The 23895-nt window shown below is 43.1% G+C and overlaps 1 protein-coding gene and 1 long non-coding RNA gene across 3 annotated transcripts; one reads left to right on the forward strand and one right to left on the reverse strand.

Moving 5' to 3' along the window:
* Window positions 1-517: 517 nt before the first annotated feature.
* LOC143822232 (uncharacterized) lies at window positions 518-4020 on the reverse strand. The gene is made up of 3 exons (XR_013226096.1): window positions 3750-4020; window positions 2793-2920; window positions 518-2286 (listed from the first exon to the last, which is right to left on the reverse strand). It is a non-coding gene; the product is annotated as an uncharacterized LOC143822232 (long non-coding RNA).
* LOC143822231 (uncharacterized) lies at window positions 2316-19677 on the forward strand. 2 transcript variants are annotated; one of them, XM_077307175.1, is made up of 3 exons: window positions 2316-2953; window positions 15476-15589; window positions 16997-19677. In XM_077307175.1, the coding sequence occupies exon 3, from the start codon at window positions 17019-17021 to the stop codon at window positions 18312-18314; it is 1296 nt and encodes a 431-aa protein (XP_077163290.1). In that variant the 5' UTR covers window positions 2316-2953; window positions 15476-15589; window positions 16997-17018; the 3' UTR covers window positions 18315-19677. The 2 variants fall into 2 exon arrangements, with proteins under 2 accessions (XP_077163290.1, XP_077163289.1); XM_077307174.1 differs by lacking the exon at window positions 15476-15589 and having other exon boundaries at window positions 2319-2953.
* The last annotated feature ends 4218 nt before the right edge of the window (window positions 19678-23895 follow it).

The raw sequence follows: 23895 nt of genomic DNA on the forward strand, positions 1-23895 counted from the left end.
TAGCCCCTGGCAAATACTTCTGGAAACTGTTTCCCCACCCTTTGTCTTCTGACCATTCAGATAGAGCCTTAAAAAGAACTTTTCTTCAGCCAGGGACTAATTGGAGCTGAATGCTAGTGTTGTTCTTTCTCTTTTTGTAAAAAGAAGAAGAAGAAGAAGAAGAGTTGGTTCTTATATGCCGCTTTTCTCTACCTGAAGGAGGCTCAAAGCGTCTTACAGTCGCCTTCCCATTCCTCTCCCCACAACAGACACCCTGTGGGGTGGGTGAGGCTGAGAGAGTGCTGATATCACTGCCCGGTCAGAACAGCTTTATCAGTGCTGTGGCGAGCCCAAGGTCACCCAGCTGGCTGCATGTGGGGGAGCGCAGAATCGAACCCGGCATGCCAGATTAGAAGTCTGCACTCCTAACCACTACACCAAACTGGCTCTCCCCCCAAATTAAATGCATGAAGGGCTACCTTAAAAAGAAATCCTCACAGCTTTGGGGGGGGGAATAAAGAATCTTGGGAGGAAGAAATTAAATCAAACCAAAAAGAGCTCCAAAAGGTTCTCAAAGGCTTTGCTTCAGCTCAGCCGACAGGACAGGTACTATACTTAAAGTTACCAGCTCTGGGTTGTGGAATACCTGGAGATTTTGTGGGTGGATCCAGGAGTGGGTGGGATTTGAGGTGTGGGGAGCATATTGTGGTTAAATCCACCCTCCAAAGCAGCCATTTTCTCCAGGGGAACTGATCTCTTTAGTCTGGAGATGAGCTATAATTCTAGGGGATCCCCAGGTCCCATCTGGGGACTGGCATCCCATGAAAGCCTTTTGAGGTAACTTGCTGGATTTCCCTCCCCTATGGGCACAATTGAATCAATGGGAAGGATTCCCACGGCCCCTATAACATTTTGTTGTTGTTGTTTGAAACAGATGGGCAAAATTAGCTCTTAGCATGGCAGGAAGTTTAGTGTTTCACCCCCTCAGAGGGAAACTTAGCCTGCTACGATGGGAATGGAGAGATTTTGGGGAGAGCAGAGTCAATGGGGCGTCAGAGGTCTACAGAGTGCCAACCTGTGCAGCCTACAGAGTGCCAACCCAGGAGGGGAGAAGGGCAACCCTGTTGAGGGTTGGCAGAGTTATTTCAATTGATCTATTTTACTCATTGCTATAAACCACCTCAAGCCGGCTTGAGGTGGTTTATAACAATGAGTAAATAAAATAAATTAATACAATTGATAAATTTACCCATTAAATTTTACCCATTAGATTGAATTTACCCATTAGATTTTTGGCTGCCGGCTTCTCTTGTTGTGGATTATTTGTGGATGATAATGTCTTTTTTTGTGAGCTGTTCTTATGCAGATAAAATTATTTCCAAATCAACATCAGTCTGTAAAGAGTAGACATCAAATATCACTTATTTTATTCCTACCAAATTCTTTGAAAATAAAACCTGGCATCCCTGTTTCCTCTAAATTTTGGCAATCAATATTCAGTCCACTTAATTCTTTAGAAAGAGATAAAAAGGGAATGAGATGCCTTAATTGGTATATTTCACAATACAATGAAATATTTGGAATTCCCCAGCCTCTTCGTGATTGATATATTAAGGCCATAGCAGATCTCAGTTTTTTAGTTCGAAAAATAATTTGCTGGAATTGCTGTTGCCATTTCTTTAGTATCTTGTCTGAAATATGCAACGGTAAAACATTAAAATAAATAAGATAATTTTGGAATAATAAGCATTTTCCCCAGTGTATTCTGTTTGCTTTAGAATATGAGCTCAGTCTCAGAAAGCACTTATAATGAAAAGCTGTTTCTTCAGCCCCTTGATCCATTTTCAGCAGCAAGTGAAGGAAGAATCATAGAATCATAGAGTTGGGGGGACCTCATGGGTCATCTAGTTCTAGTCCAACCCCCTGCACTATGCAGGACACTCACAACCCTATCGCTCATCCACTGTAACTTGCCACCCCCTTAAGCCTTCACAGAATCAGCCTCTCTGTCAGACGGCTATCCAGCCTCTGTTAAAAATTTCCAAAGTTGGAGAACCCACCACCTCCCGAGGAAGCCTGTTCCACTGAGAAATCGCTCTGTCAAGAACTTCTTCCTGATGTTTAGACGGAATTTCTTTTGAATTAGTTTCATCCCATTGGTTCTGGTCCGGGGCAAGAGTGAACAACTCTTCTCCATCCTCGATATGGCAGCCTTTTAAATTCTTGAAGACGGTTATCAAATCCCCTCTCAGTCGTCTCCTCTCCTTCTCTTTTTTATTTTGCACAATGGAATTCCATTAGTTACTTCTGCGATGATTACAAAATGTTAAGCTGTTATGGTACAATGAAAGTCTAGTAGCACCTGAACTGCTGACACATGTTTCAATATAGCTGAGGAAGTGACCTGTGTCTAGGCTTGCCAACCTCCAGAGGGTGGCTGGGGAAATCAGGCTATTCCATCTGATCTCCAGGCAACAGAATTGTTCTCCCGGAGACACTAGACTGTGTCACGATGCCCCAGATGTTGCCTTCCTCAGACTCCACCCCCCAAATCTCCTAGTATTTCCCAGCCTGGAGCTGCCAAGCCTAGCTGTGACATATTAAAATGTTGTGAGCTGTTAAGATCCCACAGGAATGTTGATTTATTGATGTGAAAGGGCAAAGTTCCTGATTTCCACCAGATTGCCTTCTGCACCCTAGATTTTGCTTATATTAAACACTCCCCAGTAGATACACAAGAACAAATAATCTTGGTCATACTTTTCGGCAAAAGACACATGAGACGGAAGTGCCTCGGCAACTTGTCCTTTTACCTGCACGTTACTTAGGCAGACTTCCTGGAGTTTCAGGTTGGTGTGGTGGTTAAGAGCAGTGGCCTCTAATCTGGAGAACAGGATTTGATTCCCCACTCCGCAGGAAAGTATATTGTGACTCTGACCCTCTGCGAGGAGCAACACAGAGACAGACCTCATCGGTAAGAGGGAATGAGTGATTGTGGGTTTGGGCTAGCTGACTTGTAAAATTGCAAGTAAAATTGTGTATTTAACTTATCTATCTTTGCTTTTAAAAATGCTGTAAAAAGGAAAAGGGAGGGGGTTCCATTGGCAACAACTCAAGGCAGCAGGGGGTGGGGAGAGGGAAGGAGAGACACCCTGGTATTAGCGTACACGCACACACACACACACACCAGCCATGATATTGTCACATAGATCTTAAATGAGAATAAGATTTTTGCAACTTTTGGCGTGTTGTTGGTACAATCTATGTTCATAAAATAATATTATTTTAATACCATAATATACTGTGTTCCTACTCCTTGGAGTGGCTACATTCTTTTCAGGATTTCAGTGGAATTGATTTTTTCCCATCTTTAATGCAAAATATTTGTATTCCACTTTCCTTCTGAGCCGTGGAAGTCAAATTGTCTCAAAGACAGAACAAACCATGCACACGACCAGTCCCACTGTTTTATTAAGCACAATAGCAAATAGTCAGTAAAGGACATACAAACACAATACCCGTCTTTACCCACGAACATCAGCTGGAAAAGAGTTGTTTTTATATCCCGCTTTTCTCTACCCTAAGGAGTCTCAGAGCAACCTACAATCTCCTTCCCTTCCTCTACCCACAGTATTAGAAATATACAACACAGAAATAGAGAGCTGAATGAGACCCCAAGAGTCATCTATAAAGGTACCAGACCCTCACACTAGGGCCTAGGGATCTCCCATTGCCTAAGGGGTTAAAGAAAGCAGAGGAAATTCCCTTACCTGAATCTCACGGAGCTGCCTTTTGCTGCTTTGCTGCATGTAGACACTCTACATGGCTTTCACACCCACTCCCCCACACACCTGAGACTTGTGGAAATGCTGTTTGCAGCTCTGCTGAAGACACCACACATCAACAGCAGATTTGCACTTGGGGGGGGGGACAGCAGGCACAATGGTGGTGGGTGGCAGGTGGCTATGCAAGCTTTGGGGACAGATAAAGGTGTGAGGTGTGGTGCTCACTCTGGATTTTGGGCAAATTTTGCCTCTAGAGTTTTGCCCAAAAAACAGTGTGCCGCTAGTGATATCACCAGTGGGATCCCAGACCTCACCCACCCCAATCCCCCCAACACCAGAACAATTTCATCTGGCAATCCTAGCCATCTAGAAACCCCCAACCCCTACAAAATGCAGGAAATTCACAGTTATCCCCCCCACACACACACACACACTTCTCCTGTAACCCCTGCTCTATGCCCAGAGGAAGGTAAAAAACCTCCAGGATGCCTGGACCAAAGAATCTTTCCTGGCCCCAAAATGGGGATGGGCATTGCCCTGGGAATATAAAAAAGGGCCGCAAGAGCCAAGCCCTGGCTCACCTCTTCCTGCCTTCCTCTCATGATCTGTGTACGCTCACAGTGAGTCATAGAATCAGCACTGCTGTCTGATGGCCATCTCGTTTCTGCTTGGAAAACTTTCAAAGGAGAGCCCGCTTGTACACCCAGTACAGCAAATACAGGCTTCAAGTCACCAGTCATCAGGACCATTTCTTCCTCAGAAAATGCTGCGCTAGGAAGGTTTACCAGGGGGATCTCCTTTTAAAGATCCATAAATAAGTAAATAGGGTTTCTGATTTCCATGACCCTGGAGTGTTATGAATGGAAGATCCTGGAAGCCAAGCTCTTTGCTAGGATCGGAGTAACTGGCATTTTCCCCCTTAGGCTGAAAACTAAGCATTGTAGCTCCAGTATTTAAAAGAGAAAGTAAATTGGCTCATCATCCAATGAGTTGGTTGGGTGTAGTCTCCAAAATATATATGGTAAGAATCTTCTGTGCAAGCTGGAGGATGGGGAGACTGCCTCATTACCCGCCCCCCCCAGCAAACATGTTCTATAGAAGGGCAAAGTACAAACATTAATTCCTAATTGTTAACTCATTGCCTTGGACGTGGCTTTTATAGATGTAGCAAGTTCTATTTGGTAGACTTCCAGTTAGGCGTGGCAGTGGTCATTATTTTCTTTGCTGAGAGTTTTGAGATAAGGCTTTCAACTTTTCAACCATTGTTGCTGGACTCAAATGTTTTATCTTACCTGCACGGTGCGGAATTTTTAAACTAAATATAAAGATATAAAGCAAGAGCATGAAAAGCCTCCAAATGGGAGACCAAAAGAGAGGGTGTTCCCCTTCAGAGGAGCAAATGATTAATGGGGGGAAACCACCCAGAATAGATTTTTATTTGAAGAATGATGCTACTGGAGCTGTTTCAAGGATTAGCACCCTCCCAGGTGTAAACTGCACGGAGCTTTTATTCCAACCCCAGATCGATTCAGTCCCTGTCCTCTACACAGAATGCGATTTCCGTTTGGATTTGGGGCAATTTAAATTTTCCTTCTGCAGCAAGAAGGATTGATCCGGAGTGACCCTACCTGTATTGTGTGATATCTTGGAGTGCTTTTAATGCTCAATATATTTTAAAATCCGGATTGAGAAACCAAGCTCCATGGTAGAGAACCTCTGATAGGCCACACCTGGTCATGTGACAACCTTGCCTTAAAGGAGAAGCCCCTAATTTCTCTCAACTTCTGCTGGTCCTGGATTTTTCCTCCCTCCTCTGCCTTTTTCAATCTTCTCCCCCACCCCTCCAAGAAAAGAAAGAGGCTCTCTGCCTGGCTTCTCTCCCCCCCCCTTCAAGAAAATAAAGAAAGAGGCTTGGCTCCGCCCCTTCTGAACTACCCTAACGACATGCAGAAGACTTTCCTGTTTCAATGGGGAGGAGGGGGGGAGAGGAAGACCCAAGTTCAAAGCGATCTGAATTCAACAGGATTGACAATGGAATAAAGAAAGTGCAGAATCTGCCCCAGTTTCAAACAGGTTCTCAACCATGAGTTGATGTAGAGCGGGAGTATGTGTGGGGGGGGGGAGGGAGGCAGAGCAAACTGCTACAGCTGAAACCCCTCCTGAGACCTGGGCAGAGTCTGCACTTACTTTGTTTATTCCAATGTCAAGCAGGGAGCCTCTTTCTTTTCTTGGAGGGGGGGGGAGAAGGATCGAAGAAGGCCTAGGAGGGAGAAAAAATCCAAGACCAACAGAAGTTGAGAGCAATTAGGGGCTTCTCCTTTAAGGCAAGCTTGTCACATGGCCAGCTTTGGCCAATCAGGGCATCTCTACCATGGAAGAGAGCCCAGATTCAAAACAGCCTGCTTTCTCAATCCAGATTTTAAAAATATTGAGCATTAAAAGCACTCCAAGATATCACACAATAAAGGTAGGGTCACTCTGGATCAATCCTTCTTGCTGCAGAAGGAAAATTTAAATCGCCCAAAATCAAAATGGAAATCGCATTCTGTGTAGATGGCAGGGACTGAATCGACCTGCATTTGGAATAAAAGCTCCGTGCAGTTTACACCCTGGTTGGCAACTTATTCAGGAGCAAATGCGTGTGGATTGGATTTATGAGCAGAACAAACTTCCCTAATTTCTGATACCATCACAAATCTTTATATAAAGATCGGCCACATAAACATCGTTTTGAAAAAAGTAATATCCTCCTTAAATGCCCTTCCTGGGAAATTACGTACTTCCCTCTCATAGAGTTTGGAGTGGAACGGGAAAAGATCGGAAATAATCTGGTATTGCCTAATAACAACCCAAGCCCAACAATTGGACTGGAAACCATGAGAGGTCACCCCTCTGTTCCCAATGGCCTCTCAGTGCTACCCAACCAAAGCACTGATAACAACAGCTGTTGCCTCCTTCCTAAAAAGATTGCTCTACTTATTGGCAAATCAAGAATAAACACTGGGAGATGGGACCGCAGGACTGCGGTGATCCACTCCATCTGCCAGATTTTAGATAACAAGAGGTTAGAAGAAGAAGAGTTGGTTCTTATATGCCACTTTTCTCTACCCGAAGGAATCTCAAAGTGGCTTACGTTCACCTTCCCTTTCCTCTCCCCACAACAGACACCCTGTGAGGTGGTTGAGGCTGAGAGAGCCCTGATATCACTGCTCAGTCAGAACAGCTTTATCAGTGTTGTGGCGAGCCCAAGGTCACCCAGCTGGCTGCATGTGGGGGAGCCAGATTAGAAGTCTGCACTCCTAACCACTGCACCAAACTCACTCTCTGGATAGATCTGGATATTCCAGATATGTTGTAGCTCCCAAGCAAAAACTTTCTCAAAAGGCTAGTCATCTCATAAGCTGCCTTCCTTAATTTTGAACAAGATGAGTAAATGGAGGGATTTTTTTTCATTTTCACCATGAGAGTCTTTGAAGACAGACTATGCCTACCCCAGTGTAAGCCAATGGAATTAAGGTCACATCCGAAAGCTACTGATAAAGAGCAGTCAAAAGGTGGAAGAGGGCATATAAATAAAATGCCCTGCTCAAAGATTGCCCCAGTCTGAAAGGCTTAATACCCACTGCTCTGAAACAAGATCAATGGAGACAGTAGTCTATGGATAGGTGGCTTTGGAAACAAAAAAACAAAACTCCCTTCAACACAACAATTTGCAAGAGAACTTACCCAGCCATCATCTGCGGAACTAGATCTGAGTGTGACAGCCCAGAGCGTTGCTCCCCTTTACTCTATATCTAATTAGCTTGTCTCTGTGCCTCCCCTGGGGTCATCACATTGTTCCACCTTGGATGAATGCCCAGAAGAGGCCAATCCCTGTGCTATTGCATCCCGTTAGAGTTTGGCCAAGGAAGATTCCCAAGAAGTGGTTCAGCGTTCTTCCTCTAACTTGTTTTTCATTGTCTGGAGCAAGGAAATAAAAGCATAAAGGTAAAGGTAAAGGTATCCCCTGTGCAAGCAGCGAGTCATGTCTGACCCTTGGGGTGATGCCCTTTAGCGTTTTCATGGCAGACTCAATATGGGGTGGTTTGCCAGTGCCTTCCCCAGTCATTACCGTCTACCCCCCAGCAAGCTGGGTACTCATTTTACCGACCTCGGAAGGATGGAAGGCTGAGTCAACCTTGAGCCGGCAGTTGGGATTGAACTCCCAGCCTCATGGGCAGACAGCTTCAGACAGCATGTCAGCTGTTTTACCACTCTGTACCACAAGAGGCTCTTTAATGAAAGCATAAAGGTGGCAAATTGTTTGTGGCCTTCAGCAATTTAAAAATGGTGTCTGATTCCATCTCAAAAGAATATCTGTGGAAGAAACTCACTGTGCTCCAAACTGAGCCCCATTTATTATTTCTAATAAGGAAACTGTACACAGGCAACACCTGCCCAATAAAATGTTCGGCAAATAGGAATTAAACAGAAGAAATCCCTACCAATAAGGGGGGGAGAACAAGGACCATAAAGCCAAACTACAGCTGATTTGCACAAATGAACTGCAAATCATCAAAGTCCTGCTTAGTGGGAAGAACCATGCCTGACTATCTAAGGTTGCAAATGTACTTTGGGCAATGTTAAGGTTTAATTTTCTGTGTTTGCCAAGATCTTTGGCAAGATGTACACTTTGTATCTTTACTTGAGTTGTGGCTATTTGTACGTATTTTGTATCTCTTTATGCCATTAAAGGTAATCTAAATCTAAACTGTAGATCTAACAACTGGCTTTAATGTAATTGACAAAAAATGACCGTGGTTGAAATTTCCATTAAACTACAAGTGGGCACGTCAGCCTGCTTTATGGAGGAGACCCTGTTAACTAGAAGGGTAAAACAAGGCGTGTTTAAGCCCCACTCACTTTTTTTGTTTGTATTTAAATGATATAATTCCTAGGTCATCAAGTTTGTTGCATCTGAGTTTGTTCTATCTGCAAAATATCTGTTCTTTTATAAACAGATTATATCATTCTGGTGTCTGTCACACATATTGGCCTCAAATTGTAGAAGTTAGATAACTTCTGCAGTTAAATATTAAATATTAACTAAATATTAAATATTAAATATTAACTATGCTAAAGTCAAAGTGATGGTCTTTAGAAAAAGGCCTCATACGTTTATATGAACCATAGATCGTATCTCAGTAAACTGACAGAGCACCCTTAAATATCCTGGGATAAATGTCACCATATCCACACCTTTAAGAACCATAGATGGTATTCTGAGATTTTCAAGGATCCAAAGAGCTTTCTTGAGAGACCCACCTCTGCAGTTATGCCAGAATAACAATGTTCCACAACATCTGTACATAGTGGTGGTTTGGGGCTGGAATGGTCACCAGGTGACAAAACTGAAATCCATTCAAGAATTCTTTTTAATGAGAATAACCCTGCCCAGAGGCATATCAATGTCCCTGATCCATGTACATGTGGTCATTATTATTATTATTATTATTATTATTATTATTATTATTATTATTATTATTATTATTATTATTTAGACTTATTACCCACCACACTTGGCAAGCTGGCTCATGGCGGGTTACACAGTAAAACTCCCACATAGAATAAAAACCCATTAAAATTAATATTGACGCAGCACAACATGGCGGTAAAAAAGAGCCCACTCCCACAACGGTACGACTACTGGAAGGGGCATCAAAGGGACTGCCTCTGCCAATGATGTTCCAGAATTTGGTGGTATGTCTTCCTTCAATACTGGAGAAAGCAAAGGAATGACACTAGTAGACAACTTCTCAAGCAATACTTCATAACGATGCTGAAAGATACTACCTGGATGCCTTGGTAGCTTGCTCCAACAATATCCTCCGCTACTACATATCACATGAAATCCAATGTGTTCCTATGGCATATTCCAGTATTAAGGACTGGGAGTCCAAGGGTGGTGGAGTTACAATCAATCTCCAGCTCCAAAGTTTCCTTCTGGCTTAAATTGGCTCAAAGGAACCACGTCAGGGACTCTTCCTGGGTAGCATTACCCTTCATAACCTTAGAATAGCATTTCTACCATTTGCTTCATACTTACATATTTCAGGAGCTCCATTTCCTGAGCATTTCGCCCTTTGCCTTCAGCTCTGCCTTCTTTACACCTAACCTCAACCAAATGTCACGCAGCGCCCTTGATGAGCCTCCCTTCCTGGAAGCAGAGAAGTGGTTTTTCTTCCCTTGGATACAGACTCATTTGTTTCATACGTTGTGTCACAATTGGTCTTGAGAGCCAACATAATCGTGGTGATAGTTGTATCACTGCTGCTTGGAGGGGTGTAACTGTTGGTTCAAATAGTGCAGAACCTATTAAGACAATACGGAATGCCATACTGGGCACATTACTGTTGAAGGGTCATTAAGTTTCCATTTCTGCCTTGTGAGTACATATTTGCAGGAGGATTATGCCGCAAGAGTTACCTGTTCTCTTCCATGTATCCTCAAGGCTGTGCTGGTTGGTTCCCATAATAAAAGAGGGCAATATGAGTTGTGATGAATTCAACCGATATAATTGCCTGCAGCTTAATTACACCTTGACATAGATAGCCCAGACTACTATGATGTCATCAGATTTTGGAAGTCTAAGTAGGGTCAGCCCTAAATGGATGGGAGATCCCGAAGGAATACAAAGGTCACGATGCTGAGGCAAGCAACAACAAACCACCTTCTAACATCTGTTCACTTGAAAGTATCTTTAAATATCTTTAAGTATTTGAAAGGTTGTCACTTGGAGGAGGGCAGGATGTTGTTTCCGTTGGCTGCAGAGGAGAGGACACGCAGTAATGGGTTTCAGCTACAAGTACAACGATATAGGCTAGATATCAGGAAAAAGTTTTTCACAGTCAGAGTAGTTCAGCAGTGGAATAGGCTGCCTAAGGAGGTTGTGAGCTCCCCCTCACTGGCAGTCTTCAAGCAAAGGTTGGATACACTCTTTTCTTGGATGCTTTAGGATGCTTTGGGCTGATCCTGCGTTGAGCAGGGGGTTGGACTAGATAGCCTGCATGGCCCCTTCCAACTCTATGATTCTATGATTCTATGATTCTATGAAAACCCTATAGGAACCCCATCAGTTTGCTGTGACTTGCCGACAGAAAGAAGAAAAAGAAGCAGCAACATCTTAAAAATAAAGTGATTACTTTTTTTTTGTCATTAGAAGGTTGTCCAACCTTTGTTCCAGAGGGGTTTACTCAACGGCAACCAAGAATGTCATGGAACCCCGTGAAGACTAACAGATCTAGTGTCTTTTGTTATTTGTTATTCCTATTCTTTCTTTTTGCTTCAAATGTACATGAGAAGGATAACTGCCCAAAGAAGCCAGTAAAGTCTCTTGACATCAGGTTGGTGTGGGGCATACAATGAATTTGTACTTGTAGTGAATGAATGTAAAACTTTCAGTACAATGGACAACTGTGCAAAAGTAGTGGGTATTTTTTTTTTTACAAAACTGCTGTACTAATATTATTATTGATTGATTTGATTTCTATGCCACTCCTCCCAGCACAGCAGGCTCAGGAATGCTTACAAAAGAGGGTTTATACAACATAGCATAAAATAATTCAGTGACCAGTATTTATTTCTACCTCATAGGAGTAGGGCTCCATAATTAAACTAGGAGGGTTATTCGGTTATTTTGGATTCCGATTTCCCCTGGGAGAGAAAGGGAGAGGAAGGGAGGGGGCCCTGTTTTGGTGATCTGTTGCTTTCTTTCGTTGCCTGAACATCTTCCTGGTGGAAGAGCACCATTTTACAGGCTAACAGAGCTTTAGTAGGTACAGCTCATTGCACCAGGCTGGAGTAAAGGCTAGAAAAGGCCCTGGCTCTTGCTGAGGCCAACAGCACTCTTCAGGGGTCATACTCAGAGACATGCAAGACCCAGACCACATAAGGCCTTAAAAGTCAAAACGATACCTGGAACCTGACCCAGCTGGTAACTCATGCAGCTGCTTGGATGGCAGGTTGAATATGGGCCTTCCATGGAGTGAGGAGAAAGGAGGCTAACAGATATTATTTAAAATGAATAAGAGCAGATAATTGAAACCGTCACAATTAGGTTTTCTGAAGCAAGTTCCAATTTACAGAGAACCTTATTTACTAAGTGCTCCTAAAATGTTATATTTAGAGTGTTATAGATGAAGAGGGAGGGAAGGTGGCATGGTATAGCCCAGTCTTGTATTATCTCAGAAGCTAAGCAGACTTGGATGGGAGACCACCAAGGAAGACTGTACAGAGGAAGGCAATGGCAAACCACCTCCGCTGCTCACTTGCCTTGAAAGCCCCTTACTGATGTCACCATAAGTCTGCTGTTGCTTGACACCCTGACATACCTATAGATGAGAAGACTTTAGTGGAGCATTTATTCAGTGTTGCAAATAACTGGGGTAGAAGTCTCTGTGCTATAGAGCCTTGCATGTAACGCAAAACACCTTATGCGTCACTTGCCATCTACAATTCAACTGCTTGGAATGTATTTTGATCTTGTGTTAGAGAAAGAGCTGTATGCTGACACATTTTAAGAAGTCCAAGAATACATTGGCCAAACAGTGGCAGGGAATCAGCATTTTAATTGGAATGCATGACGTTATGTTAAATAAAGGATATTTTATCTGCAAACCCATTACTTCGGGTAACTGAGTAAGTGGGGCCCCTGAACTACCTCCCGTTAGTTCCTGCCTGGAGAGGGACCTCTATCACAATAAGATTACAACATGAAAAAGGAAGGTTCACAAAAGAATACCAACAGAAAAACAAGGAACCTATCCAAGGCAATATTCTTGTTCTAACAATATATATTCAATTTTAATACAATTTTTATATACATAAAGAATCAACCATAATGGTTTCTAGATATTTTCCCTTTTCAATATCTTTTCTTCAGTAGCTGAGTCCTCAGTGGTCCCCAATCTTTTTTGGGCTGGGGACCAAAGGGGGGAGAGGGAGGCCTGGGGACCCGGGGGGGGAGAGGATGGCACTCCTGTGCGTTTGCGCCTGTCGGTGCGCCGGTGGCTGCACCTCCCCCCGTGGCGCGGCGCTCCGGACCTTTTGGCTAACTCCAAAGAGGAATATATATTTCTTACAATCCAAAGAAGAATTTGGGACATTGAACGTCAGTCACTATAGGCTGGCATGGGTGGGATGTACTCTCCACGTTTTCTTGGCCTCATTTATTCTCCAAATCCTATGGCACACTACTTTTCTAATTTAATAAATAACAGAGCATTTCTGTTATCCAGATTTAATATCTTCCCCTCAGCGATGATTGTTGGCAGATTATGGGCAAATTCCTCACAACGAAAGAGCCTGTTTTAGTGAACTAGATGCAATTCAATTCACCATGGCATTTTACAATATATTAACTACAACCAGCTTGGTTAATGTTTGCTTTTGCCTTTTTTTTACCATCTGTTAATGCTGCAGATAACAAGGTCATTAGCTTTTTGTTAGCACACTTGGTAGCAGTGACCATGTGACCAGGTTTCTGAGTTATTATCAAGTGCTGTGTCATACAAGTCAAAATGGCCAAAGTACTGAAGGCCTTGTATTGTTGTTTGCTCTAAATGACATTTATTATTATAGTTCATCTATTTGTTTCACTGAATGCTCCAATCTGTATGTTCTTCTGCTTCTTAATGCCATTAAAGGTCTCGATATATCTCACCTTAGCCTTATTGTACAGAATGAGCAGATACCAATCACATGGAGAAAAAAGTTTATAAGATAAGCTCTTTGGCGTTAACAGTGCAATAAATTACAAGTACAAAGCAACTACTGTACATAAACTTCCCAATAGACCTACCCAGAGGCATACCGATCGTTCTGCCAGCTTGGTGGCATACCGATCGAGAGCAAGCTTGGTGCAGTGGTTGGGAGTGTGGACTTCTAATCTGGCAAGCCACTTTTGAATCAGTGCTCCCCCGCATGCAGCCAACTGGGTGACCTTGGGATCACCACAGCACTGAGAAAACTGCTCTGACCGTGCAGGAATATCAGGGCTCTCTCAGCCTCATCTACCCCACAGGGTGTCAGTTCTTGTCATGAACCCCGATTCATGCCGGTTTCTGCAGCCTTGCAAGGCCAGGCATTGTAAATCTGTCCTCTGGCTCCATGACTCCCCTGTTTTCCCAGTGGGGCTTTACTATCTGCCTGCCTTATCAAACTGCTCCTTCGACCTTGCAAAGACAGCGGAGACTCAACAGAAATGTAACTGTTGGGATCAAAGCTGAGCCATCTGTCCGGCTGGGAATTCTTGCACCTCTGGTGCCCTATGCTCCCCCCCCCTAAATGCCTATGTCCCCCTCTCCTATCGAATGTACTCTATAATAACCCTGGGGTGTCTATTGTATCTTCATAACTGCCAAGATCTTTGTTCTGGAGGTGTTGGTGCGTTCCAGTGTTTCTGTAGTTTCTGTTTAATAAAGATCTTCCTTGGACTTTCAACTACCTGTTGAATCTTGGATGTCTCTTTACCACGGACTCTATGGGCTGGGCTCATCTTGATTCCTGACAGTTGTGGGGAGAGGAAAAGGAAAGCGACTGTAAGCCTCTTTGAGTCTCCTTCGGCTAGAGAAAAGCAGCATATAAGAACCAACTATTCTTCTTCTTCTTTTGGCCCGTGTACATATTGTCACGCTTAGATACTGAGAAAGCACTACACTAGTAGACTATTCCACAAGCAATGGTTCATAATGCTGCAGAAAGGTGCTACCTGGATCCATGGGTAGATTGCTCCAACAATATTCTCCACTATTACATATCAGGTCATTGTCCTTATGGGAGAGTTTTCAGGTCTGGGAGTCCAAGTGTGATTCAGTTACAATCAATCTCCAGCTCCAAATTTCCCTTCTGGTTTAAATTATTTCAAAAGAACCACATCAGAGCCACATCCTGTCTAGCATTATTACCCTTCATAATCTCAGAATACCATTTCCATCATTTGCTTCACTCTTACATATTTCAGGAGCTCCAGCACCAGAATATTTCCCCCTTTGTATTCAGCCCTACTCTAACACAAACAAAATGTCTTACAATACCATTGAAGGGCCTAAACCAGGCTTTCTCAACCAGGGTTTTGTCAAATCCTGGGGTTTCTTGACGCCGTTTAAAGAATTTCCCAAATGGGTGGGAGTTAATTTTTTACTATATATTTTAGAAATTGTTAAACATTTATTGGGTGATATGACCATATATGGGGGGATAAAACTTTATAGAGGCATGCTTTGTTGAATGAAATATTATTTTATTTCTAGCACTGACTACATGTGTGTCCACCTATTTGTTGCTCCAGGAAATTCGCCATTTTTAAAAAAGTAATTCCCATCTCCAGGAACAAGGGAGAGGGAGGCGGGAGGGAAGGTAGGATGCTGCAGGTGACTTTAGTGCCTTTGTGCCCCCATACCTTCCTTCTGCTGGTTGCCTTCTGGTTGCTTTCTGGTCGTTAGTGCTTTTTAGGGTGGTGAATCCACTTTTGGGGATTCCCAGAGAACCGCTTTAAAATAGAGGATGTAGCAAGCAGTTTGCTGCCTAGATGTGGGATGTGGGTGATATCATATGGAGGGGCCAGAATATAGCATCTTCATTAGGTAAGCATTATACTACATTTATGGCATGTGGAAATGCCCTTTGTATTGTGTATCTGAAAATAGATATCCTCTCGTGTACATTTGAATCAGGGAGAAGAAGAAATAAAGAAAACTGCAACAGCATTTTGTGCTTTCACACACCTCATGTCCATCGGTTGATTTAAGGCTGCTGGTTCCAAAGTCTCAAGAGTGAATATCCAAAAGGTCTCTCTTCTCGTTAGATCAGCTATCAGATATTTCTTGGGTGCTGTAATCTTCTCAATGCCCATTGACTAATACGCAATCCAGGGCTAGAATAAAATTATATAATTCTCACCTTACCTAATGGTTTTTATGCTAAACAGAGTTTGTTATATTTTTCTGACATTGTAATCTAAATCTTTGATGTCAAATTTTATGACGCTGGTCTTGGACTGTATAATCTATCTATCTATCTGTCTGTCCGTCCTTCCGTCCGCCTGCCCGCCCGCCTACCTACCTACCTACCTATATATCTATCTACCTACCTATCTACCTACCTATCAGTGGGGCGAATCAACATTTTAATTGGAATGATCAACATTATGTTAAATAAAGAAATGTTATTTTATCTGCAAGCCTCAACCTTATTGTGCAGGAAGAGCAGACACCAATCACTTGGTGAAAAAAGTTTAAAATGGCAGCCTCTTTGGGGGTGCTAGTCAGTGGGACATTCCCTATAAGAGCCTCAAGCCATTTGCTGTCATTGAGACCTACGCAGGGCAGGTGCTTTTATTACAAATGCTACCAAAATAATCTCCCTGCAGCAGAGATACGCTTGCCAATTTACCAGTTTGAAACCAAGTTTGCCGCTGCAGTGCTCTGAATACTGGCCTTGTCTGCAGCAAAGCATAGACAAAGATTTTTACCTGGTGACCTCTATGCTGTTAAAATCATGAAATCCCAAACAATTTAAATCAAGAAATGTCATTTCATGATTTAACTTGTTTGGACTTACATGCTTACTGCAAATACTTTTTTGTATCTTGATCATTCATTAAGTGTGGCTCTGTTTTCACTCTGTTAAAATCATGAAAGCAGCAGCCCATTAAAAATATTGGCAATCCCATCAGACTTTTATGAGGCTATGATTCCGCACCTGTATACTAACTTGATACCACAATAAAATCAGAGTCCAGTAGCACCTTTAAGACCAACAAAGATTTATTCAAGGCATGAGCTTTCGAGTGCAAGCACTCTTCCTCAGACTCAAAAGCTCATGCCCTGAATAAATCTTTGTTGGTCTTAAAGGTGCTACTCTGATTTTATTGTGCTACTTCAGACCAACACGGCTACTCATTTGAATCTAGCTTGATACCAGTGGAAGTGCTGTGGTTTGGCCTTTTTTCTCATTAGCCTCCCACAATATTACTTCATTCTCTGTCTCCCTGTCTTACATCCTATGCATTACTTCCTTTTGTCCCCTTTATAAATCACATGTCTTCAATTACCCAACACAATATTTTCTAAAATCCGTGTTCAAGTCATGTTTCTCTCCCACTCTTATTCCTCTAAACTTGCACTCTATGCTAATCTTAGGGGTAAAAGCTCCTCCACCGTGACTCTGTGTTGTGTTTTCCCATCTATCTACAGACCGGCTGTCAAGAAGCCCCAAATGACTTGCTCTTGGACAAAACCAGGATGGAGTGGCATGGTTTGCATGGCCATCATTATGTCCTTAGTGACCTGTTCCTACCTCTTGAATAGAAAATTGTATTTCACACAGAGAGTGAAGAAAAACCTCTGCCGAGGGATTCCTGCCAGAAACACCATCACACCCTTAAGAGATAACCGAACCTTCATCATCACTCCGTACTTGGACAACAGAAAGGACAAAATAACACGAGTCATTTCAATAGTCCACCACGAAGAAGTCAAGGAACTTTACTGCTGGTTCTGCCACTCAGCCATTGGCGAAATATATGTCTCCAAGGCTGAAATAGATGTCCATTCTGATAGATTTGGCTTCCCTTATGGTACCACGGACTTGAAATGTTTGGAACCAGAAAACTGGGAACCAAATTACGTGTCAATGCATTGGTCTCCTAAAGGAGATATTGACCAGCTACCGCTTTTTGAAATCAGAAACCGTGATCCTGAAGGTTCCCCCGTGACATTCACCGTCTGCATCTCCACCATGTTTGGCGAGTACAACAACGTCCTGCAGTTTGTGCAGAGCATGGAGATGTATAAAATCCTTGGGGTGGACAGAGTGGTGATCTACAAGAACAGCTGCAGCCCACTGATGGAGAAAGTGCTGGATTACTATATCGCAGAAGGGATTATTGAGATAATCCCTTGGCCTATTGATTCCTACTTCAAGGTCTCTTCTTATTGGCACCATTCAATGGATCCCAAGGACATTGGCTACTATGGACAAATCACAGCCTTGAATGATTGCATCTACCGCAACATGTACAGGAGCAAATATGTGTTGCTAAATGACGCGGATGAAATTATTCTGCCAGGGAAGTATCCAGACTGGAAAACCATGATGCAGAACCTTCAGAAGAAACATCCACAAGCTGGTGTTTTCCAATTTGAAAACCACATCTTCCCTAAGACTGTATTTACCCCCACCGACATGTTCAACATCTCCTCTTGGAGCACAGTGCCCGGAGTTAATATTCTGAGTCACGTCATTCGGGAACCCGACCGGAAAAATGTCTACAATCCTTTTAAAATGATCATTGATCCAAAGAAAGTGGTTCAGACGTCCGTCCACTCTGTTCTCCATACCTACGGGAACACCGTTAGGGTCTCGATGGATGTTGCCCTTGTCTACCATTGTCGGGTCCCTCTACAAGCAGCTCTTCCCCGAGAATCCCTTATTAGGGACACCACCCTCTGGAGATACAGTGAGTCGCTAATCGGGAACGTCAACAAAGTTCTCCAGCGAATCATTGTGTAAGGAAGTTGCAAAGCTGAGGGAGACTCGGGTCCTGCAGAAGGATGCTCTGTGCTGAAAGGATGCTCATACGAACACTCTGGGCCTGTTTATGAAAATGTCAGCTGCACAACAATAAGATATTGAGGCATGTGTGAGAGTGGACCATGAGGTGGTTGCTTTGGGGGGGGGCGGGGTTGGAGACTGAAAAGAGGTCAACCCAGTCCGCTCAGTTTGGACTTGTCTAAGTCCCTACTGCTAAGACAATGTGCAAAGTTATTTATTTGTTTATTTCCACATTTGTGTAAATGTCTCATTTATCACAATGCTTTTATTTCGGGCCTGGGGAGCTAACTGGTTTAACCTAAGGGAGGAACAAAAGGATCTGTGTGCTCGTTAAGAACCCAGCGCTAATTGGGGGCATCAGTAAAGTTCTCCAACAAATAGCTTCCTAAGCAAAGGAAAACCATCCAACTGACTCTCAAGGATTGACCTGTAAAGATAAGAGAAATGGGAAGAGAGATGTTAAGCGCAATCATTTAGATCTTTCCATGGACAGTCAGTGGGGATGTCTGTATACAAATACACTCTTTTGGTGGTGTCATGTTTCACCTTCATCACTGCAGGGGGCAAATGAAAAGAGGAATCCAATTAAGCCTTTGTGCCAAACTGATGGCTTACATTTGTGCCCCTTGCTTCTGCTGTTATGGTTCTGCCAAAGTTTGAGTCAAGCTTTTGTGTGCAAAATGAAGAAATGTGCTTGCGCCCAAAAGCTTATATCTTGACTAAAACGTTGATGGCTTTCAAGGTGCCACTGGCCTCCAAACTTATTCCTGCTGCTTCAGACCAACACAGCGACCTTTCTCAATCTACGGTTCTGCCAACTATGCTAGGGTCAGTGCAGTACAACTGTATGCATGCAACATATATCTGTGTACTCCCAGCACAACCTGACTGCAGATCAATTCCATCTGTATGCAGCAAGGCCAAAACTGACATGTTCTACGTTGCACTGTTTTCATAATAATGTGATACCACAAGGTTTGATTTTTCTCCCAGATTTTTTAAAACTTGATTATAAACTTGTCAGAGAAGGGTTTAAAAAAAAATTCAGAATAAGTAAGTAAATTAGTAAAATTGTATTTCTATCCTGTACATCCCCAAGAGCTCAGGGCAGATAACAGCAATTGTACAATTTAAAAAATAACACAAAAACAATCATTCCAAAAATCCCTAACATTAAAATCGTAAGATACAATTTATATTTTTATTTTAAATCATTCCAGAAGCACAATGCTATCAGTATGAAGATACCAAGTAGCTGGTGCTGTCTCTTTCCCCTTTCCTTCAAAATCTTTCTATAAATAAATTAAAAATTATTTTTAAATTTGTTTGAGTTTTCCTTTGTTATCATATAAACCAGCCATTCTCAATGTGGGATGTATGGCCCCATGGCGGGCTCTGGCACATTTGAAGTGAAACATTTCTAGAAAGAAATCATGTAATCTGTTCTTTTGGGTGTGCTTGAATCAATGGAAAAAAATGAACACCCTGGCCACAGGCCTGCACGATGGCAACAGCATGGTCAAAGGAAGAATATCTTACCATGCAAAATGCAAGTGAAATGGCATCATTTACAGATGCACCACGGGGATATGATAGATGGTGGATAAGGCGGCATTCACCCAGGGCCTTCTTAGGTACAACCCCGAGTGGTGACACCAACAGATTATTGAGTGGGGGAGTTGTGAATGGTTCCACTACTCTTCCAGCCTCACATTCCTTAGCTGTTTTGAGAGCATCACCTCAGGAAGGTCCATAGCTGATTTCAAATTGCCACAACTTATGTCAGTCCTGGGACCTTGGTAAGGAATGTGAAAGCCCTCACTGAAACCAACAGCAAACAGTCTTAAATGGGAGGGAAAGGATTTCGTGTTTGTGTGTGTACATGCGTGCGGGTGTGTGGTGCCAGTATTTTTTACCAGCAAGAAAAGAGTGTCTCCCACCACCCCATCCCTTTGCCTGTTGTAGGGCTAAGCATTCTGCTTCTTTCTCCATGATTGCAACTTTCCTTGCTGCTTGGTCTGCTAGGTAGCTACAGAAAGTTGTTTGCCCAGCTAGTGGTGGAATTCCTAGGTAGATTATTCATCTAATAATGTGTATTTATAGTAACACACAATGCAGGAGACACTGACTTGTGAACCTGCCCTAGCAAGTCAGTTTAAGAACATCAGAAAGGTATGCAAAAAGGGGAACTGAGGTGAGGCTGAACTGACTTTTTTGATGTTCGCTAGGAAGTGTTTTCAAAAGGTAGGGAAATGAACACACAAGACAGTTCTGTTGTCCCCATTTAAAGCTGAACGATCACCCTTTAAGGTGGCTTACTGTCAGTGAAGAGGAACTAAAGAACCTGTTGATGCGGGTGAAGGAGGAGAGTGCAAAAGTTGGCTTGAAACTCAACATCAAGAAAACAAAGATCATGGCATCCTGCCCTCTCAGTTCCTGGCAAATAGATGGAGAAGAAATGGAGATAGTGACAGATTTTATTTTCCTGGGCTCCAAGATCACTGCAGATGGGGACTGCAGCAAAGAAATTAAAAGACACTTGCTCCTGGGGAGGAAAGCTATGGCAAATCTAGACAGCATCTTAAAAAGCAGAGACATCACCCTGCCAACAAAAGTGTGTTTAGTCAAGGCTATGGTTTTCCCAGTTGCAATGTATGGCTGCAAAAGTTGGACCATAAGGAAGGCCGAGCGTCAAAGAATTGAGGCTTTTGAACTCTGGTGCTGGAGAAGACTCTTGCGAGTCCCTTGGACTGCAAGGCGAACAAACCGGTCAGTCCTAGAGGAGACCAACCCTGACTGCTCCTTAGAAGGCCAGATCCTGAAGATGAAACTCAAATACTTTGGGCACCTCATGAGAAGGAAGGACTCCCTGGAGAATAGCCTGATGCTGGGAGCGATCGAGGGCAAAAGAAGAAGGGGACGACAGAGAATGAGGTGGCTGGATGGAGTCACTGAAGCAGTAGGTGCAAACTTAAATGGACTCCGGGGAATGGTAGAGGACAGGAAGGCCTGGAGGATCATTGTCCATGGGGTCGCGATGGGTCGGACACAACTTCGCACATAACAACAACTGTCAGCCACAGAGACTTGCTGAAGCACTTTTCACAAGTCTTTCAGTTCACAGCATGTCCCCACTTGATGCCGTCATTGTTCTACTGGACTCAATGTTTTTCAGGGTCGCACAGAAAACCAGTATGTCACCTGCAATATGTTTTCTCAAGGCGAAGGGCAAGAAAAAGCTGTGCATAGCTGTGCACATACCCACCTGGGGCCCTTTTCCTTCCCACTCCCTCCAGGCCCATCATTAGCCAGTGGGGGGGGGGCAGGTCAACATGACCATATATGGTCATATCACCCAATAAATATTTCACAATTTTTAAAAAATCTATAACAAATTAATTAACTCCCACCCATTTGGGAATCCCTTCCAGGGCTGTCAAGAAACCCCAGGATTTCACAAAACCCTGGTTGAGACAGCCTGTTATAGAGAAAGACTCCCCTTTTCTTCCTTCATCCATCTTGCCATGGGAAAAGGCAACTCTTTCAGGCTTAGAGGCAATACAGCCTTTCAGAAATTCCATTACTTTTAATTCAGATTTTAAATATTCTATATATGCCTCATTTAATTTAATTCACGTTCTAATTTTATCTTGTTATTGTCATGAACCTCAATTTATGCCCCCAGGTTGCCTGGCATCCCGGCATTCCTGGTGGCCTTTTGAACCTAGGCTGCGATGTATTTCACATGCACTCTGAATCTGTTGCCATAAAACCTTCATGTCTCTCCTGTCTCCTATCTGGTCCCCAACCTCCCTTTTTCCTAAAGACCACCACTTTGACCTTAGCACAATTGTTATGTATGATGGAACCCCTAATCTAGTGCCCAGTGACCTGTGGCATCCAGTCTAGGTTTTTGCCAGGCCAGACTCCATTTTCAGCTTGACCAAAGCCACCAGTCTGACCTGACAGCTGTGACCCTCATGCTCTGCATTCATTCATCCTCCCACTCCATTGTATTGCTAATCCAGTACCAGCACAGTTCATTGCTCTTGGGGGACTTTTGCCCAGCCTCTTTGTTTTCACACCTGTGACTCAACCTAATCCACTCTGCCAGGAGGGAATTTCCCTCCACCCAGCTAGCTAGTCTTTTGAGGCCCCTGGAGTCTTCCCCTTGTACTAGAATGATTTCCTTTCTTTGGAGCCATCAAGGCCTAACCACACCCATCTCCTGAGACATTAGCACCCATTTACCCATTGTCTCAGCCCTGAGACAGCCCACCCGGTGTGCATGCAATCTCTCTCCCACACCACCCTCCCACAGGGTATACATCCCTGTTCTGGCAAGCTATTTTGCTAACTCTGGAACCTTGGATCCATTCAGAGAGCACAACACGCTAGTGGACTCCATGCTGTCTCTGTCTCTGTCTCTTCAGAAACCAGCAATTATCTTTCCTTTGACCCGATTCCCCGAACTCTTTTCCTTTCAATCCTTTATTTCCCCATCTGATAGATTGCTTCAGATTCAGATTCAGAGTACCTTTATTGGCATAAAATTGCAAAGCATAAAACGAAAATTTGTAAAATTTGTAAAAAAAAGATGTAAAATCTATCGTAAAAGATAGATTGATAACATGCTTGTTATAAGTTTGTCTATGTCTATTTATTTTATTTTCTATTAAATAAAGTTGGCTTATTTTATCCTTAAATGTTTGCCCTGAGTTCCCAGGGTGCAATTACCTGGTATACATAGGCTTTCTGATCTTTTAAAGTTACCTGACCTCTTGTAAGCCATTTCCTTGGACTTGGCACATATCTCCTGACATGCCCAATTCAGGTCACACAGTTAATATTTAAGATATCTTCTCTGCAGAAGTTATCTAACTTCTGCAATATCTGTTTGAGACCAGTACATGTGACAGACATCAGAATCATATCATCACCTTATAAAGTCTTCCCATTGTAGTACAATAATTTCCTTTCTTTGGAGCCCTCAAGCCCCAACCGCACCCATCTCCTGAGCTGTTAGCACCCATTTTTGCAGATGGAACAAACTCAAATGGAACAAGCTTGATGATCTAGGACAGCGGTTCTCAATCTGGGGGTCTTGATCCCTTTGTGGGTCGAACGACACTTTCATAGGAGTCACTGCAGGGAGAGCAGCTTGGCTAGGGGGGGGGCACCACTGTTGCCGCTCTTCCTGCAGGCACCCGCCAATTTATATACAATTTATAACCAATTTATATACAATCGTGAACAATGGATCTTCACACCATTGGTCAGTTTGGGTTTAATTTCTGTGAAAGAACACATAATTTTATGGTTGCGCGTCATCACAACATGAGGAACTGTATTAAAGGGTTGCAGCATTAGGAAGAGTGAGAACCACTGATCTAGGAATTATATCATTTAAATAGAAAACATAAAAGCATTATTTTACCCTTCTGGTAACAGGATCTCCTCCATTAGGTAGGCTGGGGTGCCCACCTTTAATTGAATGAAAATCCCTAGGTTCCTAGGTTCATGTTTGTATCTGCCAATT

The sequence above is a fragment of the Paroedura picta genome, chromosome 12, assembly GCF_049243985.1.
Source record: "Paroedura picta isolate Pp20150507F chromosome 12, Ppicta_v3.0, whole genome shotgun sequence".
Taxonomy (NCBI): domain Eukaryota; kingdom Metazoa; phylum Chordata; class Lepidosauria; order Squamata; family Gekkonidae; genus Paroedura; species Paroedura picta.

Excerpts from the sequence above, each read along its gene's own strand:
- LOC143822231 (XM_077307175.1), top strand. The coding sequence starts at position 17,019 with ATGACTTGCTCTTGGACAAAACCAGGATGGAGTGGCATGGTTTGCATG.